This window comes from Drosophila bipectinata, chromosome 2L, assembly GCF_030179905.1.
Source record: "Drosophila bipectinata strain 14024-0381.07 chromosome 2L, DbipHiC1v2, whole genome shotgun sequence".
Taxonomy (NCBI): Eukaryota; Metazoa; Arthropoda; class Insecta; order Diptera; family Drosophilidae; genus Drosophila; species Drosophila bipectinata.
The window spans coordinates 5,905,620-5,925,861 of record NC_091736.1 but is presented as its reverse complement, the minus strand read 5'-3'; the positions used below and the strand labels follow the sequence as shown (position 1 = coordinate 5,925,861).

General features: G+C 40.5%; 4 protein-coding genes across 4 annotated transcripts; 3 read left to right on the top strand and 1 right to left on the bottom strand.

Annotated features, from left to right (window-relative positions):
- Position 1: 1 nt before the first annotated feature.
- LOC108120012 (glyoxylate reductase/hydroxypyruvate reductase) lies at positions 2-1,649 on the top strand. Its single transcript, XM_017233492.3, has 5 exons — positions 2-211; positions 319-730; positions 788-1,125; positions 1,183-1,308; positions 1,488-1,649. The coding sequence occupies exons 1-5, from the start codon at positions 193-195 to the stop codon at positions 1,604-1,606; spliced, it is 1,014 nt and encodes a 337-aa protein (XP_017088981.2). The 5' UTR covers positions 2-192; the 3' UTR covers positions 1,607-1,649.
- A 27-nt stretch (positions 1,650-1,676) lies between these two features.
- On the bottom strand, positions 1,677-4,376 carry Oseg5 (intraflagellar transport protein Oseg5). Its single transcript, XM_017233491.3, has 6 exons — positions 4,190-4,376; positions 3,666-4,122; positions 3,384-3,611; positions 2,948-3,327; positions 2,359-2,886; positions 1,677-2,277 (listed from the first exon to the last, which is right to left on the bottom strand). Exons 1-6 carry the CDS (start codon positions 4,324-4,326, stop codon positions 1,677-1,679), a joined length of 2,331 nt encoding a protein of 776 aa, XP_017088980.2. The 5' UTR covers positions 4,327-4,376.
- Positions 4,377-6,778: 2,402 nt separating this feature from the next.
- On the top strand, positions 6,779-17,553 carry LOC108119929 (UPAR/Ly6 domain-containing protein twit). The gene is made up of 4 exons (XM_017233370.3): positions 6,779-6,845; positions 7,001-7,100; positions 13,359-13,544; positions 16,965-17,553. The coding sequence occupies exons 2-4, from the start codon at positions 7,031-7,033 to the stop codon at positions 17,180-17,182; spliced, it is 474 nt and encodes a 157-aa protein (XP_017088859.1). The 5' UTR covers positions 6,779-6,845; positions 7,001-7,030; the 3' UTR covers positions 17,183-17,553.
- Positions 17,554-17,632: 79 nt separating this feature from the next.
- Positions 17,633-18,714, top strand: LOC108119937 (uncharacterized). Its single transcript, XM_017233379.3, has one exon. It carries the CDS (start codon positions 17,727-17,729, stop codon positions 18,540-18,542), a length of 816 nt encoding a protein of 271 aa, XP_017088868.2. The 5' UTR covers positions 17,633-17,726; the 3' UTR covers positions 18,543-18,714.
- The last annotated feature ends 1,528 nt before the right edge of the window (positions 18,715-20,242 follow it).

Genomic DNA, 20,242 nt, shown 5'->3' with positions numbered 1-20,242 from the left:
ATATTATCACCAACAAAGCTTTAAATATGCTTAGCTTTCTTTTTAGTGATATCTGCTTCTCTACAAAAGAGTATACCCCCAAAGCTGATAGTTCAGTTGTTTGGCAAACGTGCCACAGTGAAGAAGTCTCTACAGATAATACCCAAACACTAGTTATACAATAGTTCCCCATTTTTAAGAGATTAAAAGCTAATGAAGAGAATTGCGAATAGTAAGCCAAAGCTTTTGCATTAAAAGAGAGTTATTTTTGCATGCTCTGTGTTCCAAGACTTGTAATTGTTTTGACCATCAAATAATCTCTTTGTTTGATCATTAAAGCCCTTAGAACTATGTCAACAAACAAGACATATAAAGTGCTGATAGCACACACTGATGTTCCCGAGGAGGGGCTGAAACTCCTTAGAGAGAAGTGCGAAGTCATTCGAATTGTGAACGATTACCCCAAAAATAGGGCTGAGATATTGGAGAAGATCAAGGGAGTTCATGCTGCCATTTGGGGTGGTCGGGATCTGCTGAATGCCGAGGTTCTAGATGCCGCAGGTCCTCAGTTCAAGGTGGTGTCCACCATGTCCTCGGGCATCAACAATGTGGATGTGCCGGAGTTGAAAAAGCGAGGAATACCCCTGGGAAGCACTCCTGCCATGTTGGTAGTGGCGGTTGCTGACTTGGCTGTGGGCTTGCTGATCGCTGCAGCCCGAAGATTCCAGGAAGGTAGAAGAAAGATCGACAGGTGAGACTAATATTCAGTAAATCTTAAAATCCTTTTAAACCTCCCTTGCCTTTTAAGCAATAACTGGGAAACCCATCACCGTAATTGGATGCTTGGCCAGGACATTCAGGATTCCACAGTGGGCTTCTATGGTTTCGGTGGAATCGGTCAGGCCATTGCCAAGCGTCTTTCCGGTTTCGAGATTGGACGTGTCCTTTACACCACCAGGAGCAGAGTCAGCGAGGATATTGAGAAAAAGTTCAATGCCACAAAAGTGGACTTTGATACCCTCCTGGCGGAAAGTGACTTTGTGGTTATAGCCTCCCCGCTAACTCCAGAAACTGAAGGACTCTTCAATGCCACAGCCTTTAATAAAATGAAGACAACGTCTGTTCTGGTTAACATTGGCAGGGGCAGTAAGTTTATAAATTAAAACTATTATATGGACATTAAAAATAAATTTTTTTATTTAGAAATTGTCAACCAGGACGACCTCTATGAGGCCTTGAAATCTAATCGCATTTTCGCCGCTGGCTTGGATGTCATGGTCCCAGAGCCTTTGCGTTGCAATGACAAGTTGCTGGCTTTGGATAATGTTGGTAGGCATAATAAATAATTTAATGATTTATGTTTGGTAATATTTGACACTTTAGTTTGGTTGTCAGCAAACTCTTAAGACAAACACACACATTTCACAACTCTTGACATCTTTATCTTGTATCTCTCAAGTAACCATTATCAGAAGTACTTCAATAATGCTTTTTTTTTTGCGTTACAGTCGTCACTCCTCATGTGGGCTATGCCACAAAAAGAACCCGAGTTGATGCCGCCAGTTTGGCAGCCCAAAATATTTTAAAAGGATTGGCCGGAGAACCCATGCCCTCACCTGCTTATTAAATAGATTTTTTAATAAAAAAGAGCATAAATTAAATTTCCTACAAACCAAGATTCTAAGAAGATATTCTGTTTATTCACTAGGAGTATTATCAACCTCATCCTTTACCACATGTGGCAAGTAAAGTGGATCCCACTCTTCACGCTGCAGAGCCTTGATATACTTTCGTCGCTCCTGGAGCACTTTCTGAAACAGATCCGGCACCTCGGACTGGTGCTTCTGGGCGATTTCCAGGGCTCTCCGCCAATTGTGCATCCTCAGAGCTAGACCCACCGCCTGCTCGTACTTCCGACCATGCAGAAGAATCGTCTCCGCCTCCAACATCCTGCCCAGCATCAGAGAGTTCTCCGCCATCTGCTCGGCACTCGAGGGCGTCAGTGTCTTCAGGTGCTGCAGGTAACTGACCTTGTCGATCTGCAGGGCGGCCGCATAGGCCTCCTCGCTGATCTGGAGCTGGTGCTTTCGGGTGGCGACCGCCGCCAGGGTGGCCCACAAATTGGCGTGTTGGGCCAGACGGCAGATCTTCAGCGCCTGCGGCCACTGGCCCTCGAGCAGGGCACGATGGAGGAGCTCGCAGTAGAGGTTTACGGTCACGGGTAGACGGGCGCCGGCACTGCAGAAGGTGACCACCGAGTCCTCGAAGCTCTCAATGGTTATGTGTTTGCCAAATTCTCTGAAATGATAAAGGATTTAAATATCTGGAACTTGTAAGTCTTCCTGAAAGGATATTACAATGATTAGTATAGAAACTTACGCCGTGTCCAAAGAAACTGTAGTCAAAGCTATGATTGTGGGATCGGAGGCACCTTCCCCTGGGCAATACCAAATACTGTAGCAGGAGTCATGAACCCCCACCAGGATATTCGTCTCACTGGCCCACATCATGGCCGTCAACTGGGTGCCGATCTTGTAGATCTCGTCGGAACGTTCCCCATTCAGATTCCTCGACTCACTCACAAATAGCTCCCGATTAGTGTCGATGAAGGACACGAACTGATCATCCGGCGTTCCCGCCCGACAGGCTGCAATCTCGGCCAGCTGCTGCTTGGCCCTCAGGGAGTGCGGTTCATACTGCCGCGAGGCACCGGGAATCAAATCGAACAAGTAGACCAGCGTGGGATCGGAGTTATCGCGAATGGCGAGGACATCCAAGCCCAAGGAAATAGAGCGCCAGGTGAGCAAAGGAATTTGAGCCTGGGATCCAGGATAACGGGGATTCAGGTGTAGCCTACCCGTGTAGGTGTACACCCAAATGGATGTGGCATCCAAAATCATAAAGTATCTGAATGATAAAGGGAACTACTTAGTAGATAGCCTTTGTTAGTTACAGAAAGTAAACTCACTTCTTGCCAACTTGTATAACCCTTGTATCATTTCGTCCATCAATTATTATCGGTGTATTAATATACTTTTCATTGTAGATGTGCACCTGATGGGTGGTGGCCACCACCAGGTGTCCATAACCCAAAGCAAAGTTAATCACTCGTTGGGGAAAGTCCAGGACATCGCGAGTGCCAGTGGAAATGTCCCTGAGGGTGATGGACTTCCGGCTATTGCTGATAGCTTTCAGGTTATTGGAGATGGCTTCCTGCTCGACGGCAAAGGCTACAATTAGCTGACCCGTGGAGGTGCCACATGCCACCTGAGTGCCATCCGCTGACCAGGAGAGGCTGAAAAGCGAACCTACAATCGGTGCCGAAAACCTAGAGCTGCTGTAGGTCCACTACAGAAAATAGAATGTTACTATGGGTCTTAATGGTTTTCATATACAAGACTTACTCCTGTAGAGTGACATAGCTTGAGAAGATTAAAAGTTCCCACTAGAAGGTAATCCTTTTCAGGATTAAAGGCCACACTGGTAATGGCATGTTCTTCGGTTGCACTCGTGAAGAGATTGGCTCCCTGGGCATCCCAGATCTTGAACCGAAAGTCCTCCCCACCAGAAGCTATTACATTGGATTGAGTCGACCAACTTAGGCACAGAACCAAGCCATCATGGGCACGCCACTGAAAAGGATAATGAAATTAATATCAGAATTGGAGGTATAATCCAGGACTCACCCTAATTATTTTACTATTGGCAGCCAACGGTTTTATCGAAATATGTCCACCCTGGCAGAAGACAATCGAGGTGGAGTTGGGCGCCCAGCGGGCACAGTGAATGGCCTCCTCGTTCTGCACTACGGTGGAGCGGAGCATACCCGATCTTGACCAGATCTTGATCACTCCGTCCTCGCCGGCAGTAAGCAGACCAGCACCATCCGGACTCCAGCGACCAGAACTAATGGCAGCTCCGTGGGCGGAGATGCTTCTTTCCACCCGGGCACTTTTGTTCAAAATAACAAACCGGCCATCGTTGCTGCAAACGAGAAGGGTGTCGTTGCCCTTGCCACCGCCACTGCCCCGGCCACCCAGTAGAAGCCAATGCAGGTCCGTGGGCACAAAGTCATCCGGCAGTTTGGCCACCTCCACGGAATCCCGACTAACATCACTCCATTTAAAGATTTGATGGTCATCACTGGGGGTTATAGAAAGGAATCCTTAATTATTTAACTTGAATACTAAAGAAAGGTACACAAACCTACCTCACAAAATATATCTCTTCATTGCTACTCCAGTCCACGCAAATCAAGGGATAGTTTGTATTTTTCTGGGTACTTTCTTCATTTTCTTCATTGGTTTTTAAGGAATTCTTTTTACAAAAACGCGTTTTCAACTTCATTTTCAGAACTACTACTATTTGCGGCAACTAAGAAAAAAAATACAGTTTCTGTTTTGGTTAATAATTGGTTGTTATGGTGATTTAAATAATTAGTTTCTTTAAGTTTGAGGGTTGAAGTAAATGGGTTTTTGTATCGACTTAATGGTTGATGTATGCGCTAGAAGGAATTTCCCTTACGAGATTCGTTTAAAAGTCCCAAATGGTGATCGATGGTTGAAGAAATTTAAGTTTAATTTTAATTAAAACATAAAGAAAACAAATTTTAAATAATAAACAATTAGGCTAATATATAAACTATTTTTTTTACATATATTACCATATAATATAAAACTTATTTAATTTCTTACCAAAATTATAATGCTTACATCATAATTTTATAATCTTCATATTAAAACGCCTTTCGTGACATTTTAGAGTCTGATTCGCTTGCTTAATTACTTCCTTTATATTGTAAAGTCTTTGGGATGTATTTTTTAATATCTTAATTGCCAGTAATTAAGATTTTTGGAGCCACGCAATTACTGAGCTCCATTTCCGCTGTTGTAAGTAAATTGTTGCAGATAAAAAGCACTCCCAGTTGTAAAATTTTGTGCTTTTTTTTTGTGAAGTTGCCAGGCCAACCCACCTATAATTAAGGTTTATTATTTAGTTAGGCAAACGAATCTGTTTTCAGCAGCAATTTGCCATAATCATTGTCAGTGACTGAGACGCACATGAGAATTGTTTAAGTAAATAAGATTTCACATCCAAAAACGTGACAAGATCAGATTTGGAATAAAAATTACTTCAAAAAACTTGTTCTTTAATTGATTACTTTCTTATATGTATCTTAAATGACTAATCCTTTCCTAATGACTTTCAGCATAATTAGCAACATAAACGCTAATCGATTCCTTGAACCTGGGCTTCAATTATTTTCTAATTTGTTTGTAGCCATTAAAGGAATTTCATCAATAAATCGGTAGAACGCGAACTAATACACACCCCTGAGAAAACGGCCATCACCACACGTCATTGCCCTAAAATTGTTACCAATTTTCTTGGCTTTGCATATCAACCGAAATCCATCTACTCCATAGAGTTTTTGTATTCTTGTTAGTATTATCATCCCCCATATGGGGTCTTGTTTGGTTTCCACTCGGGAGGCGTGGATTATTGGACTTTCTTGTCAGAAGTGACATATTTCATGTTCAATGAACTTGCCAACTCATTTTTCATGCTCCGGTACATTGTCTTACTAGATTTTCCATTAGGGTTTTCTTTCCTTTATTTGAGTTTGAATACAGGACCCGTATTGGGGGTAGTAGAGGACCTCAATATTTGGTTTATAAGAAATAGGTTTTCTGGCTTGAGGTAGATACTAATTTCGTAGGAAAATGATTGGCTTATTGTTTGTCTGGGCATTGAACTGGTTTGTCTGGACTTGGTTCATATACATACTTAAGTTCCATAATTATATAAAATTTATGATATTTTTCTATAAATGTCTTGAGTTCTCACATTTGTTTTTATTCAACAAAAACCTAAAAAAATGTCATCAAAATCTAAAGTTTTTATGACTGAACCAAAAATGCTAATAAAATTTCAATAAATTCGAGTGCAATCATTCAAGCGCAGTCCTAACCAAAACAAACAATAAACCACACTCGGCGTCAGCAATTGAAAGTGCATCAAGTATTTGCAACATTTTGTGGCAAGAGTTACACTCTCTCTTTCTCTCTCTCTCTTGGTGGAAAGCAGCAAAGTGCCAACAGTGCATTTCCTTATCAAAAACTTGCACTTGATTAGACGGCGACACTGATGGCCAAATCGAAGTCAGCATTCAATTGAAACTGTCTGAGGAGAATGAGTGGCCATTAGGCGGCAAATGGTGTGGCAAAACGCATTGACCGAATGAGACAGTGGGGCAAGAGAAGGGATGTTAATATTATTTTAAAATAAAAAATATTAAATCATTTGAATATAACAATATTATAATTTGTAAAGGATTTTTAATAGTTAAAGTTAATAAACTAGTCTTAGATTCAGTTTTAAGGGCTCAGAAACATTAAATTTAATGATTCTAAGTTATATGTATGTACATATTTCATAGATTATTTTTTAAAGCTTAAAATTAAGTGAAAAAATATATGAATATCGCCCCACTGTCATTAACATTGAAACTGCAAGTGTTTGTGGCAGCCATATCTTGGGGCACTGAAACCCGTAAACCGACCCAGACCAATGCAGTTCCACTTCGTTCAACTCCTAGCCACTCAATCCAATCCGCTGTCGAACTGCCCTCCAGTTGTCCCCCCCCTTTAGTAATGGAAAATATTCTTCTCGTTGAACGAAAACCCCCTTTCAATTGCGCTCTCACTGTTTCAATCGTCGGGTTTCAACGATCGGCACTCGTGTGGATTTTGGGGTTGAGTTCGTTTTGTTATTTGTTCAATTCAACTGTCGCCTTTTCAGCTTCAGCTTTCGGCCCGAGTTTCATTTCGCAGTCAGATTGTCAACGGGTCGCATGCGTGCTACGGGTAAACGAAAAAAATACCAAACCACATCATTTTTTGGGGTCTCTCTGTAAAAAAAATTAAAGAAAATCTACTTGAAGGAAAAATTCCAAAGCCCCATTTTTAAGTGCAGTGTGTGCTAGTGTTGTGTAAATAATTATTCATTTATTCACCTGCAGTTTCCCGCTAAACAAAAAAAAGGAAAAGACATGACGTCCTACGGTTCAACAGGCTGCCTTCTACTTGGCTTATTCTCGCTGTTGCTGGTTTTTAATTCAGGTGCGTTTCTCGTCTTTCCACCACGGAGTACCCATGAAGTTGCAGCTAATTAGGCGGAGTAAGCTCTGGGGAGTTTGTAAAGTGCGTGGGCGTGATTTCCCATTTAAATGTGCAACAAAAAGCCAAGCAGGAGTTCACTGAACCAAAAGGAAAAAGGGTTCGCAAAAGCAGCATAATAAAGGGGGAGCTATGCTTCAAAAGGGGGAGATTAAAGCTGCTGAAGGATATTGAAGGATTGAGGAAAAACATGCAAGGAGTGTATTTTATTTCTTATTTTATATAAAAGAAAATCATGTATTCAATATCTTGAAAAATAAACAAAAACCCAGAGGAAAATCGTAAACAAATTCTAGCCAGCGATCTCCTACAGCTTATTTTTCCATGATTTATTAATATTTATGCACTTGCGCGATATTTTCCTTAGCTCATTTGTGTTTATTTTTACTTCAAACGTCTGACGTTCGAATACAATGAGCCCAAAAATATATTTTCAACCTTAAAATTTCTCGAAAAAATAATCAATATTATAAATAGCAAGTAGAAATGTTTGAGGAGGTCTTGCTGAAAAATGACTATGTAATTAACTTAATGTGATATAATTTCTTCATTTAAAATATAAAATGTCTATTATCCAAGAGGAAGCGTGCCACATATCTGGTCATGTAATCAACTAAAAGTCTATTTGTGTTTATTATGCTGCGTGGGCGTGGCGAATGACAATCATGAGTGGCATAAACCGAACCAACCACTCGGCCAAACCCCTGAACTAAGCCCATTTCCACTTGCATGATGCGGTTGGTCATAAAAAGGAATATTTCGAGCTCTATGTCACCTCATGTACATGTGTTTATTTTTTCGCTTAAAAACAACTCATCCGATTGTCAGCCTTAACCTTCCACATTATCTCAAAAGTCAGATCGTCGTCTTTAGCGGCGGACTTGTTTAATTAATAGTCCGCAGTTGCCTGGAACAAGCCTAATTTAATGCATTCAGATGATTAATAATTCAGTGCAGTTTAATTGGATCTTAAAAGGCACTCATCTAGAATATGGAAATTTCCAGAATGGCACACCCACCATGGGAGAAAATTGTAAAAATTACTAGTAATTTGCTTGCATTTCGAGTGCAATTTTTAAATAAATTCCACCGTATTGATTCATCTAATAAGTGACAATTTCCTTCCTGAACTTTCATCATATATTTTTTGGTTAATAAGAAAATAAGAGAGATTTTCTTTTAAAATTTTTAGATTCTGATTTTTCAAAGATTCATGTAAGAAATAGTGCACATGTAAGCCATAAAGACTTTATTATGGGTCATTACATTTGTGAAATATTTTATTTAAGAGCTGAGGCAAAAAAATAACTTAGCATCTTTTGTTGGTATTCTCTATTCGGTGGTATTCAAAAATGTTGAAAAATAGGCATGAGCGCAATATGATCCACTGCAAATCCCCACATCTCTGCCAATTATTATCCGATCCTTAAAAGGAATGCTTCAAATAATTTGTAGATCGATTCTCCACTATTCTGCATCAAAATCAGGACACAAATTATTTTTTCACTTTTTTGCCAATTTTTCTGAGGGGTCCACTTCAAAAATGCTGAAAATGCATGGGATCCCAATATCACCCACCGCGAAGGCCATATCTTTGGTAATTTCCATCTGATCCTTGAGCGGTATACTTTAATCGATTTGTGGATCGATTCCCAATAAATCTGCATCAAAATCTGGACACAAAATATTTTTTCACTTTTTTGTCAATTTTTCTGAGGGGTCCCCCTCAAAAATGCTGAAAAATGCATGGGAGCCCAACATCACCCACCGCGAAGGCCATATCTTTGGCAATTTCCATCTGATCCTTGAGCGGAATACCTTAATCGAATTGTGGATCAATTCTCAATAAATCTGCATCAAAATCTGGACACAAAATATTTTTTCACTTTTTTGTCAATTTTTCTGAGGGGTCCCCCTCAAAAATGCTGAAAAATGCATGGGAGCCCAATATCACCCACCGCGAAGGCCATATCTTTGGAAATTTCCATCTGATCCTTGAGCGGAATACCTTAATCGAATTGTGGATCGATTCCTAATAAATCTGCATCAAAATTTGGAATAAATTATTTTTTCACTTTTTTGTCAATTTTTCTGAGGGGTCCCCCTCAAAAATGCTGAAAAATGCATGGGAGCCCAATATCACCCACCGCGAAGGCCATATCTTTGGCAATTTTCATCTGATCCTTGAGTGGAATACCTTAATCGAATTGTGGATCAATTCTCAATAAATCTGCATCAAAATCTGGACACAAATTATTTTTTCACTTTTTTGTCAATTTTTCTGAGGGGTCCCCTTCAAAAATGCTGAAAATGCATGGGAGCCCAATATCACCCACCGCGAAGGCCATATCTTTGGCAATTTCCATCTGATCCTTGAGCGGAATACCTTAATCGAATTGTGGATCGATTCCTAATAACTCTGCATCAAAATCTGGACACAAATTATTTTTTTACTTTTTTGTCAATTTTTCTGAGGGGTCCCCTTCAAAAATGCTGAAAAATGCATGGGAGCCCAATATCACCCACCGCGAAGGCCATATCTTTGGCAATTTTCATCTGATCCTTGAGTGGAATACCTTAATCGAATTGTGGATCAATTCTCAATAAATCTGCATCAAAATCTGGACACAAATTATTTTTTCACTTTTTTGTCAATTTTTCTGAGGGGTCCCCTTCAAAAATGCTGAAAAATGCATGGGAGCCCAATATCACCCACCGCGAAGCCCATATCTTTGGCAATTTCCATCTGATCCTTGAGCGGTATACTTTAATCGATTTGTGGATCGATTCCCAATAAATCTGCATCAAAATCTGGACACAAAATATTTTTTCACTTTTTTGTCAATTTTTCTGAGGGGTCCCCCTCAAAAATGCTGAAAAATGCATGGGAGCCCAATATCACCCACCGCGAAGGCCATATCTTTGGCAATTTTCATCTGATCCTTGAGTGGAATACCTTAATCGAATTGTGGATCAATTCCCAATAAATCTGCATCAAAATCTGGACACAAATTATTTTTTCACTTTTTTGTCAATTTTTCTGAGGGGTCCACCTCAAAAATGCTGAAAATGCATGGGAGCCCAATATCACCCACCGCGAAGGCCATATCTTTGGCAATTTCCATCTGATCCTTGAGCGGAATACCTTAATCGAATTGTGGATCGATTCCTAATAACTCTGCATCAAAATCTGGACACAAATTATTTTTTTACTTTTTTGTCAATTTTTCTGAGGGGTCCCCTTCAAAAATGCTGAAAAATGCATGGGAGCCCAATATCACCCACCGCGAAGCCCATATCTTTGGCAATTTCCATCTGATCTTTGAGCGGAATACCTTAATCGAATTGTGGATCAATTCTCAATCAATCTGTATCAAAATCTGTATCAAATTTAAAGCTTGTTGTATAAAAATGAAATATCTGGCGAAGTCTATATCTTGATCAATATTTAACCGCTTGTTATGAACAATACCTTCAATGATATCTATTCTGATTATAATTCCTCAGGTATAACATCTCGGTACACTCCCAAAGCCCTTCCCTTGGAATTCCTAGCATTCCAACTAATTCCCAGCTAACTAATAACGAGTATTGAAGGCATTTGTAGGCAAGTGCGGTGCAATTTTGATAAACGGTTGACGAGTTTTGCATTTGGCATTTTTGCAGTTGAACGAACCCTGATTGCATGTCAGTCAAAAGCAATGGAAACTTTCTACTGTGGCCTGAACCGAATAGCTGTTGCTTTTTAGGGTCACAAAGTTGCACTTTTCTATTTTTTTTTTCACAAAAAAAAGTTGCACATAATCGTAACTTGGAAAGTTTAATGGGAACCGATATGGGGTGACATTCAAGACTGAGGGGAAGATAATCAACACTTGACTTTGGGGTTTGTGGATATGCGCTAGTCTAGAGAGAGATTCCAAATGTTGTAAGTCCCACTTGCTACTTGTAGCAAGTTGGCTGCCTAATGGAAAAATTGCATGTGTGGGAAAAGTTTTTTTTTCTGGGGGCCTACCCTATTGTGGCCGACTCTGACTTTCAGTTATGCGGAAAATGCTGTAATTTCATAAGCCATGGAGTTACAGTTGCAACCCGGGGGCAATAAACTTTCTGCAGTGTTTTATTTAAGCCCTGCCAGGTTGTGATGGAAATCCATAAAAACTGGATTGACTTACAAAGGGTAGGAAAGTTGAGGTTTCTCATTTTTTTGGGGGGCTAAGGTGGGTGGTTTTTAGGAAAAAGTTGAGGATTTTCCATGAAAAAACGAAGTTAGTTAGTTAGGTAAGCTTTCATTTTCTTAATCCCATTTATAGAATTTATAAAAAATAATGAACTAAAAATCCCACAAGCCAAAACATAGCTATGAGGTATTTGCAAAAGTATAAATTTAATTTAATTTAATGATGTGGTCTATTATTATGCAATTGGTGGCTTGACATAAGCGATTCTAGTCACAGCCAGTCAGGCACGAAAATCTGGCATGGTTGGAAATTTAAGTTGGACTTTGGGGGCAGCTTTTTACCCGGCTAACTCCCTCCTACCCCACTGCTACCTCCTTTCCTGCTTAGTAGTTTAGTAGATTTTTTTTTGAAGCGCTGATTAAAGCCGAAATTCCATTTGCCAAAAGTATCGGCGAAAACATCTCGTCCAACAAATACTTACGCACTTAGCGGCTCGGCATTCGGAGCCCCGAAAAACCGATTTGGTTTCGGACTCGGAATCGGAATCGGACTCGTATGTTTTTGACCATGTTTGGGAGGCAGTTGTGGCTGCCACAACATTTGGCATAATGCAACCACCATCGCTGTCAATGCGGTGGTGCGGTGGTGCACAACCACTGACAGGCCACAATATCAATTTTCAGTTTCCATGGAATTACAGTCATTACCATTAGTAAACTGCCACCGACTGTGAACGGACGCGCAAATAAACAATTCTGCAAACGATCTGACAATTCAACTGTCAATTAATTTCAATATATTGTAAATGATTATAATTTCCATCTCAGTTTCGTTGTGGAGTTGCCGAGTTACCAAGTTGCCGAGTTACCGATTCGAGTTGCAGTTTTTGGCGGCAATTTTTCGGTTCTCAATTGCGAATTGGCAATGCGAAATGCGAATGCGAATCGAACGCAAATTGCAATGTTTATGCTGGTTGTTTATGACCAAATGCGGTCGCTGGCCAAAAAAACACGTTTCGGCCAATGCGTTGGCACACTTCTCCAGCCTTTTTTTTTTTTGTTGTCCCCCCACCATCCAGCATAGCCCCAAGCCCAGTCCTCCTCCTTCCGTTCCGACTTATCTAGGCTTTCATTTAAACGCACCTCCAAAGTGTTGGCTAAGTGCATTTAACCCGAACGTTAGAGCTTGACGTTTAAATTGGCCGGCGAAACGGGTTTTATGGCCAACATCACAACGGCCGTTATCATCATCATTCAAAAGACATTCTCAAAAATGGGTTTTATGGCCAACATCACAACGGCCGTTATCATCATCATTCAAAAGACATTCTAAAAATGTATAGAAAAATAGGAGATAGATACTAAAAGTTAATATTCTTAAAAATTCTAACTTAAATTCCAACTAAACTCTCTCTGGTTTAGTCCTAGGCCTACAAAGATTTAAGCCTTTATATATTATAACTCTTTTCTCTCGGTGCACTAATAATCGTTAGCTTCGGTTTAATCAAATAATTATTTACACACTCCTCGGCACTGGATAATCGCACGCATAAACCAGCCGGTGCCGAACTTTTTGACACTTTTATAAGGCACTTGCCCCATAGCCTGCCACATAAATTACTCAGCCGAAAAGGCTCCCGACTCAAATTAGTGGCAGCCATGCAGTATTTCAAAGATATGCCCCAACGGCATCGCAGCTGGAAATGATTTCTTAGCGGCATTTTTCTTCACAGATCCATTTGATGTGTTCCGATTCATTAGCGAATCGTTTTCGAGAGCATAAGAGTTTGTTAGTTACTTTATTATGATTGGTTATGGGTTGGTAATACCCACTTGGTATGGGTTTCATGGTTTTGATGCACTATTAATGGGTATATGAATCAAAAAGATACGAGATATAAAAAAGGGTATACATTTCCAAGAACTTTAAAGTTAGCAGTTAGAAAGGTCTGATTCACAGTAATTTATAGTTAATCCACATTATTTTATGTCTTATAATTTAATTTATTTAATATTTCTAGCCTCTGCTGTCCTGCGCTGCTGGCGTTGCTCCACGGACGTGTCCAATGGCGAGTTCTGCAATGATCCCTTCGAGCCAAGCACCATCTCGGAACAACAACGCTACTGGAGCTACGTGAACTGCACCTACTCCGTGGGTGTGAAGTCGGTAAATGCCCGTCCTGTCTGCAAGAAACTGGTGCAAGAAGGTGAGATACTCAAGCCAGAAAATATTCCCAAGAAACGCCCATTGAAAATATTCGGGAGACATGAATAATAGTGCACCCGTTGCATTTGCATTGTTGCCACAGCCGCGTGTGCGGTCTTTAAGTGCACTTGAAGAAAATAGTAGAAGCTATAATATGTAGAAATAAATATAGAGTATTTTAATAAAGGTTTAGAGTTCCTAAATATAGCTATAATATTTTAAAACCCTCATATAAGAAAGTATCAATTTCCTGCCACAATAAATTGCAGTGCAGCTCATCGGGGGCGGTAATGGGTGTGGTGGGGCAAGACCGCTAGATCGACAAGACTCACACCCGGCTGTGGCTGAGAGTCAAACAAGATTGAAATTTATTGCCCTGACAAAGTCCAAACAAGTGCAGGCGAAACAATACCAACAAGCACACTACGAAGCTGACAATTGCCAATGGAACCAGAGCAGCTGGTCTGGGGGCGTGGCAAGTGGACGGGCGTGGGGCAAGATCAATGCAGTAACAACAAGTGGCGACATTTTGGCCCGCAGAGCACTTGCAACTGCATGTGCCGCTAATTTACGGCAAATTTATGGCCAAAGAGAGTCAGTCTTAGCTACAGAGACAGAGACACGGGGCGTATGAGTGATATTTGGCGGTAGGTATCAGTGATCTTAAGTCTGATTTTTACTGGTTTATTGCTGGTTTTTATTGTTGTACTTTATTTGCATATACAACCACAACAAAATGAAAATTAAAATTGAGCTTTGTTTGGCCAATTTGCCAAGCGATCCGTGTCTCTGCATTTTGATCTAAATTCACTTTCCAGTGATTGTCGTTTGGTCACGACAACTGCATAAATTTATCAGCCGGCAGACGAGTCAGGCTTTTGTTTATTTTTTAGATGTAGGTCATGAATATCAGACAACAAAAAAAGAGGCAAAAAAATGAGGTAATTGTAGGTGAAAAAGTAGTATATGTAAGCTCTAGCTAAATTAAATTATAGGGGAAGCTAGGTTAAAAATATAATAATTATATGATACAAATTTCCTAAACAAAGTTTTAACTATAATGACTTTATTGATCTATAAATTAAAAATGTATTAATTAAACTTTTAAAATCTTCAAAAAGCAAACCACAACAGCAAGGATTTGTTTTTTTTTCAGTTTGTGGCAGCATTTAAGCAATTTTTTTGATGGCCAATTAATGAACACCATTAAATTTTTGCAATCAAGCGTCTACAAATTGGTTCGGCGAATATTTGCAAGATTTACACTCGGACTTGTCTGGCTGGCAGTTGCCACAGTCCACTGTCCAAGTTGGCAATTAAAATTGCAATTGCAGACTCTCAAATGAATCGGAGACTCTATCTATATCTCTGGCTGGGTTTTTAAGTCCCCGAGCTACATGAGCAGCGCTTGTAATGCGCAAAATACATAATATACGAGCCGAGTTGTAGGAAAAAAAAATTCACAAAATACATATAAATTAATTAAGTTGTTGCACAGCGTGAAGCGCTCAATTACCGGCCATAAGAAGCTGCGGCAATCTGACGGGTCGGGGGGAGGGTGAATGCAACGCGGCAGCAGAATGTGTCTGAGAAAAATGCAACTAGGCGATGCAACTATGTAGTTGTTGCTGTTGTTGTTTATTATTGCCACTGCAACCTCTCAATTTATATGCCGTTAAATTAATTGCTTATGAAGCTTAGCCTAGACGAGTGGCAGGCCGGGTAGCTGTTTGGCAGACTTTTTCGAAAAATGTCAAATTAAAAATGTATTCCATAATTTTACCACCGGCTTAAAGCCAAAATATGAAGCCAAGCAATTAGCTGCCGCTTGTCGATTTTACTTGGCCAAATATTTTGCAACCTGTTGCTCTGTCCAAAAGGCCTCCCGAAAGTGGATTGCCGGCCTAAAGACCATTTTTGGCCAGCAATAAGCCCATTTTATGCACACACTTTTCTCTGGGGAGACGGCCTGACCAAAAGGGAGAGTTATAAAGTCACTTGGCTATAAAAGTTTCGGTTAACAAGTCACTGAACAGCAACATGATTTATTATAATTGGCAAGGATTCATAATTGCTGGAGTTTTTAGGAAAGTAATGGCAATTTTTTAAGGTATTTTGTGAGACAATTTTTATATTATTATATCTTATTTTATTTATAATAAAATCTCAGAGTATTAAAAACGTCAACCTAAACTATCTGATTTTATTGTAAATTTTATTTTCCATGTTCGCCTATAAATATATTTATTTTTTTTTGTGTTGTCTTTTGGCCGAAAAAACACACATAACGAGCCATAAATAATTAAATTAATTAAAATTTAAATTTATTGCTCTGTGTGTGCGGTATGAAACATCGAAGCGATGTTGCTGGCCTGTCTCTGTGGAATTTTTTCGTTTGTCGCGTTGCAGTGGCAGTGGCAGGAGCGGAGCACGCGGCGTATGCGCAATGCATTCTAAGCCATGTTTGATGCGACGGCCGTGATAAGGCGACAATTGTCAACAATTTTATTAGCCCGAACGTGTGCGTGTGAGCTGTGGTGCTCGGTACGCTTAGCTTTGCTGTCTGGGCCACACTGTCCACAGTCCATGCTGTCTGAGCCAATCACAAATATGGCCAGCACTGACCATTTCGAGCGGCTTTTAAAGTTTGATTTTGATTTTACTCCATTCCATTGGAAATGTTTCTTATTTTTTTGTTAGTAGTTTTGTCGTTGGTTTGTTTTGTTCTATTTTGTTGCAAAATTCAATACACGCAATTTGTAGGTTTTTTATTATTATTTCAGCTTTTTTTTTTATTTCTGCCATGAGATTTGCTCTTTCTGGTTTTCATTTTCTGTTTGATTGCAAATTGTCTCTAGTTTCTCGTCGAGTTTCATGTTCGTTTTGGCAAATCGTGTGCGTTTCGCAGACCAACTTGCAGGCCTCATTTTATAGCGAATTTTTTGCTGAACCCGAGTTTATATAATTTGTAATATGTTGGAGCCTTGAACGCAGTCCAGGCTTCAGAGAAGTCAAATCTAGGGGGTCTACTCGGATAACTTTCTTTGTGGGGAGCTATTTTTGCCTCAAAATTGGCGTCGAGTTTTAAAAACTTTAAGTCTCTTATTTTTATTAAAAGACTCTTATAAAAAATTGTGTATTTTCTGTAGAATTTGTAGAGTAATCCATCAACTAGATTTTTTAGTGTTTTTTCTTCTAATGAAAACCATGACCACATGTCTATTTTTGTTTTTTTGACTTGCGGCTATTTGAAATGTCATTTCTGAGATTTTTTCATGACCCATAGAAACGAGAACAAGTCAGGCTAAAGAGTAAAGCCCACGCCGGCACGTACATACACATAAATTAAATTTAATGTGCACTCAGCAGACTTTAATTACAATGGCTTAATGAAAATATTTAAACTCTTTTGCACTTTCAGTTTATGGCAAGCGGGTGGTGTCGCGTTCCTGCTTCTACGAGGACGTGGACGATCCGTCCGACAAGTGCGCCATGGACCAGACCTCGTCCTACATAAAGACAGTCTACTGCCGCACTTGCACCACCGACGGCTGCAACGGAGGTACTGGCTCCGCTCCCCTGGCGGCACTAATCCTGATACCCCTGCTCCTGGCTGGATTCCGGCAGATATGCAAATGAGCTACGGCATCCGTATACAGTCTTGGCCGGGGAATTGTCGGTGCTTAGAGCCGAACTTAACTGAATTTCTTCAACGAGTTTTTAGTCACTTTTGCCCTTCACCCGATTTCGCACAAAAATCACAAAAAAAAACGTTCTCACATTCGTTGTCATCCAGGATCCCAGCATCATGTAAATGTTACTCGGCCACCCTCAATCGATGTAGTCACAACACCACACCACAAGGATCATTCAATCACTCAATCACACTTAACTTTGTTGTAATTTGTACGTCTTTGTAATATCTTTAATATTGTATTTGTAATTGAAACGCCTCAGCTCCTCTTGGGATGCTGTTCTTTACGTAAATAAATAATTCGTAAATATTTAAATGGTTTTTCATTTTTTTGGGGAGTAGTTACGATAAGTATTCAGGTGGAGCTACGGGTATAAGTATCCCTAGTTTAGCTATCTCAAAGGCTTTGATGTTTCTGCCATTCAGTCTATCGTTTTCTGTTTCCTTTCCCCCATAAACTGCAAATCCCACTCCAGTGCTGCTAAGGCCATGTCCACCTCCAGAGATAACCGGGAGGAGCCGCTGCCCTTGTGGAGCCGCCTGCTGGACCACAATGCGGATGGGCAGCACCGCAAGAAAGGCAGCGGCCAGTCGGACCACTACGAGGTGGAGATAGCCAACCGACTCTGGTCGCTGTGGGGGACACTTCGAGCGGTGGAACCGAGAGCGCCCCAACTGCAGGCCGAGCAAGTCTCGGTATCGGGACGGAGCTCCGACCTGCAGGCCGTGCATCCCACGGTACCGGGACGGATACTGGCCTGCTGCGTGATAGCCTGCTGTGCTGGTAGCTTTCTGGATCTGGACTCCTGGGATGCAAGGCTGCTGGACAGTATCATGGAGTGCGGGCAGGAGTACTACGATGCCAGCTTGGTTCTTCGCCAGCGCAGGGATCCAACGGGCGACTTGGCGCTGGAGACCCTGCACACGTCCTGTTGCCTGGAGGCCCAGCAATTTTGGGTGGACACTGAGAAACTGGTCTGCGGCAAGCTTTACAGCAGGACCAAGAGCCTAGGCTGGGCACTGAGTTTATTCTTTGGCCAACAGTTCCAGACGGGCATCCTGCAGGTGAAAGACCAGGCACTGGCCTTCGGCTTTATACCGGAATTCTCCGCCGGCGGGGCGTTCTTCATGTTCCATTGCCAGGCCAGTGGCAAGCCGCTCTTCAAAGACTCGGAGAGGGCACCGTATGTCCTGCGAATGCGCCAGTTGCAGCAACTACTCTACTGCATCCTCATAACTCTAGACGAGCGCCAGCGCAAGGTTCCCTTCCGGATCTACAAGGTCGCCTGTGTGCCAAAGACTTGACGTCGATGGGGGATTACAAAATTTTCCAAATACATAGTTTTCGGTCTATTCACTCTATTCACTGCAATGGAAGAATTCTAGAAAATTATGAAACAACCGTCACACTACTATACGTAATATTTTATTCTGGAAACTTCTGTTTTTTTTCAAAATACAAGTCATAATACTCTAATACTTTATTATACTTTTAAAAAAGTGAATATATTTAAATATTCACCCGGAAAACTTGTATCCTTTTAATGTTATTCTTTGAAGTTCTATAGTTAGCTATATAGTCACCGGGTTTATAGTCCCTGCCCCAATGTAAACTCACATTAAAAACACATTTTGTCAGACAAATCAAAAGTAATTGTCTCACATCAGTGAGCTTGACATTGCCTCCGACTGCGATGCATTTGATTTGAGGAATAAACTGCTGTTTCTTTGGCTCAGCCTTCTATTATACAATGTACTATAGTGTACTATATATGAACAGACTTATAAATCGGTTCGGTGACCGCCACACAAAGCGGAAATGAGTTCAGACCGACATTCAATTTGTGAGATTCTTTAATTGGCAACCACGCAATTTCTGAATCCCTCTGTGGTCTCTCGGGTGACTTTTGAACTCTTTTAATTAAACGTAGGACTTCCAAGGGATTCCCGATCAAAACTAAAAAATAAAAAGACAAATTGCTATTCAAGTTAGCTGGCAGGCTGGTAGTCCAGCAGCGTGATAATTCCATTATGCTTTAATTAAAATCGCATAAAACTAGCGGTGAATATAAATAAATTTTGTCACATGGCACAAAAAAGCGAAGGCTGTCATACGAAAAAAAAAAACCGAAAAATAAAATACAGAAAAACACCTACAAAATAAATAAAAATGTAATAAACTATAAAAATGGGTGGCCACTAGGTCTAAGCCACGAATAAAACGTTTTGGCCATTTAAACTTGTCGCACGGCTTTTATTTGTTTTGAATTTAGTTTCGTTTTTCTTTTTATTTTTAATCTTTTTTTTCTAACTATCTGGCTAGCTGGCTGGCTGGCTAGGCGAAAATGTCGTACAGAGTTTCCAATAAAACTGGCCATTTATCATGAGGCTGGTGGGGCCTGGAAAATATTGAGAATCGACAATCGAATCGAATGTTACGCATACGCCCCGGAGGGCAGCTGTTGGCTGTTCAAGCTGCTCATGCGCAGTCACCGATTCGAATTTCGAATTTAATTTTTCACTGCCCATGCTTTAACCCTCGACTGGCTATTTTTCATACTTTTTGTCAACTGTGGTTCGGTTTTTTCTTTTTTTGTGGCCGGGGAGGAGCAAGTAACGCCACAGATTAGTGTCAAGATTTGCATACGAAATCATACATACTATATAGATAGACGCATATATCTGTCAGATGCGTGAGTTGCCAATTTGGTAAGAGTGTTGCCAAATTTGGCTAATTCCGTTGAGTTGCAAAGTTGCAATTGCCAAATGCCACTGCACTTTGCGTCCAGAGCTCATGAATCATTTGCCACCAAATGGTGCTGATATGAATCACTTACGCTTCGTTAAATCCAGATCCAGATATGTCAGTGCCAAATGAGGTGGAAATTATTAAGATAATTTAAATATAATTAATTAAAATATATAAATTAGGTTATATACTTTAATTGGGAGTTAATGGTGTTTATATTTTGTTTTATTGTCACTGCCCTTATTAAGTTTTAAAG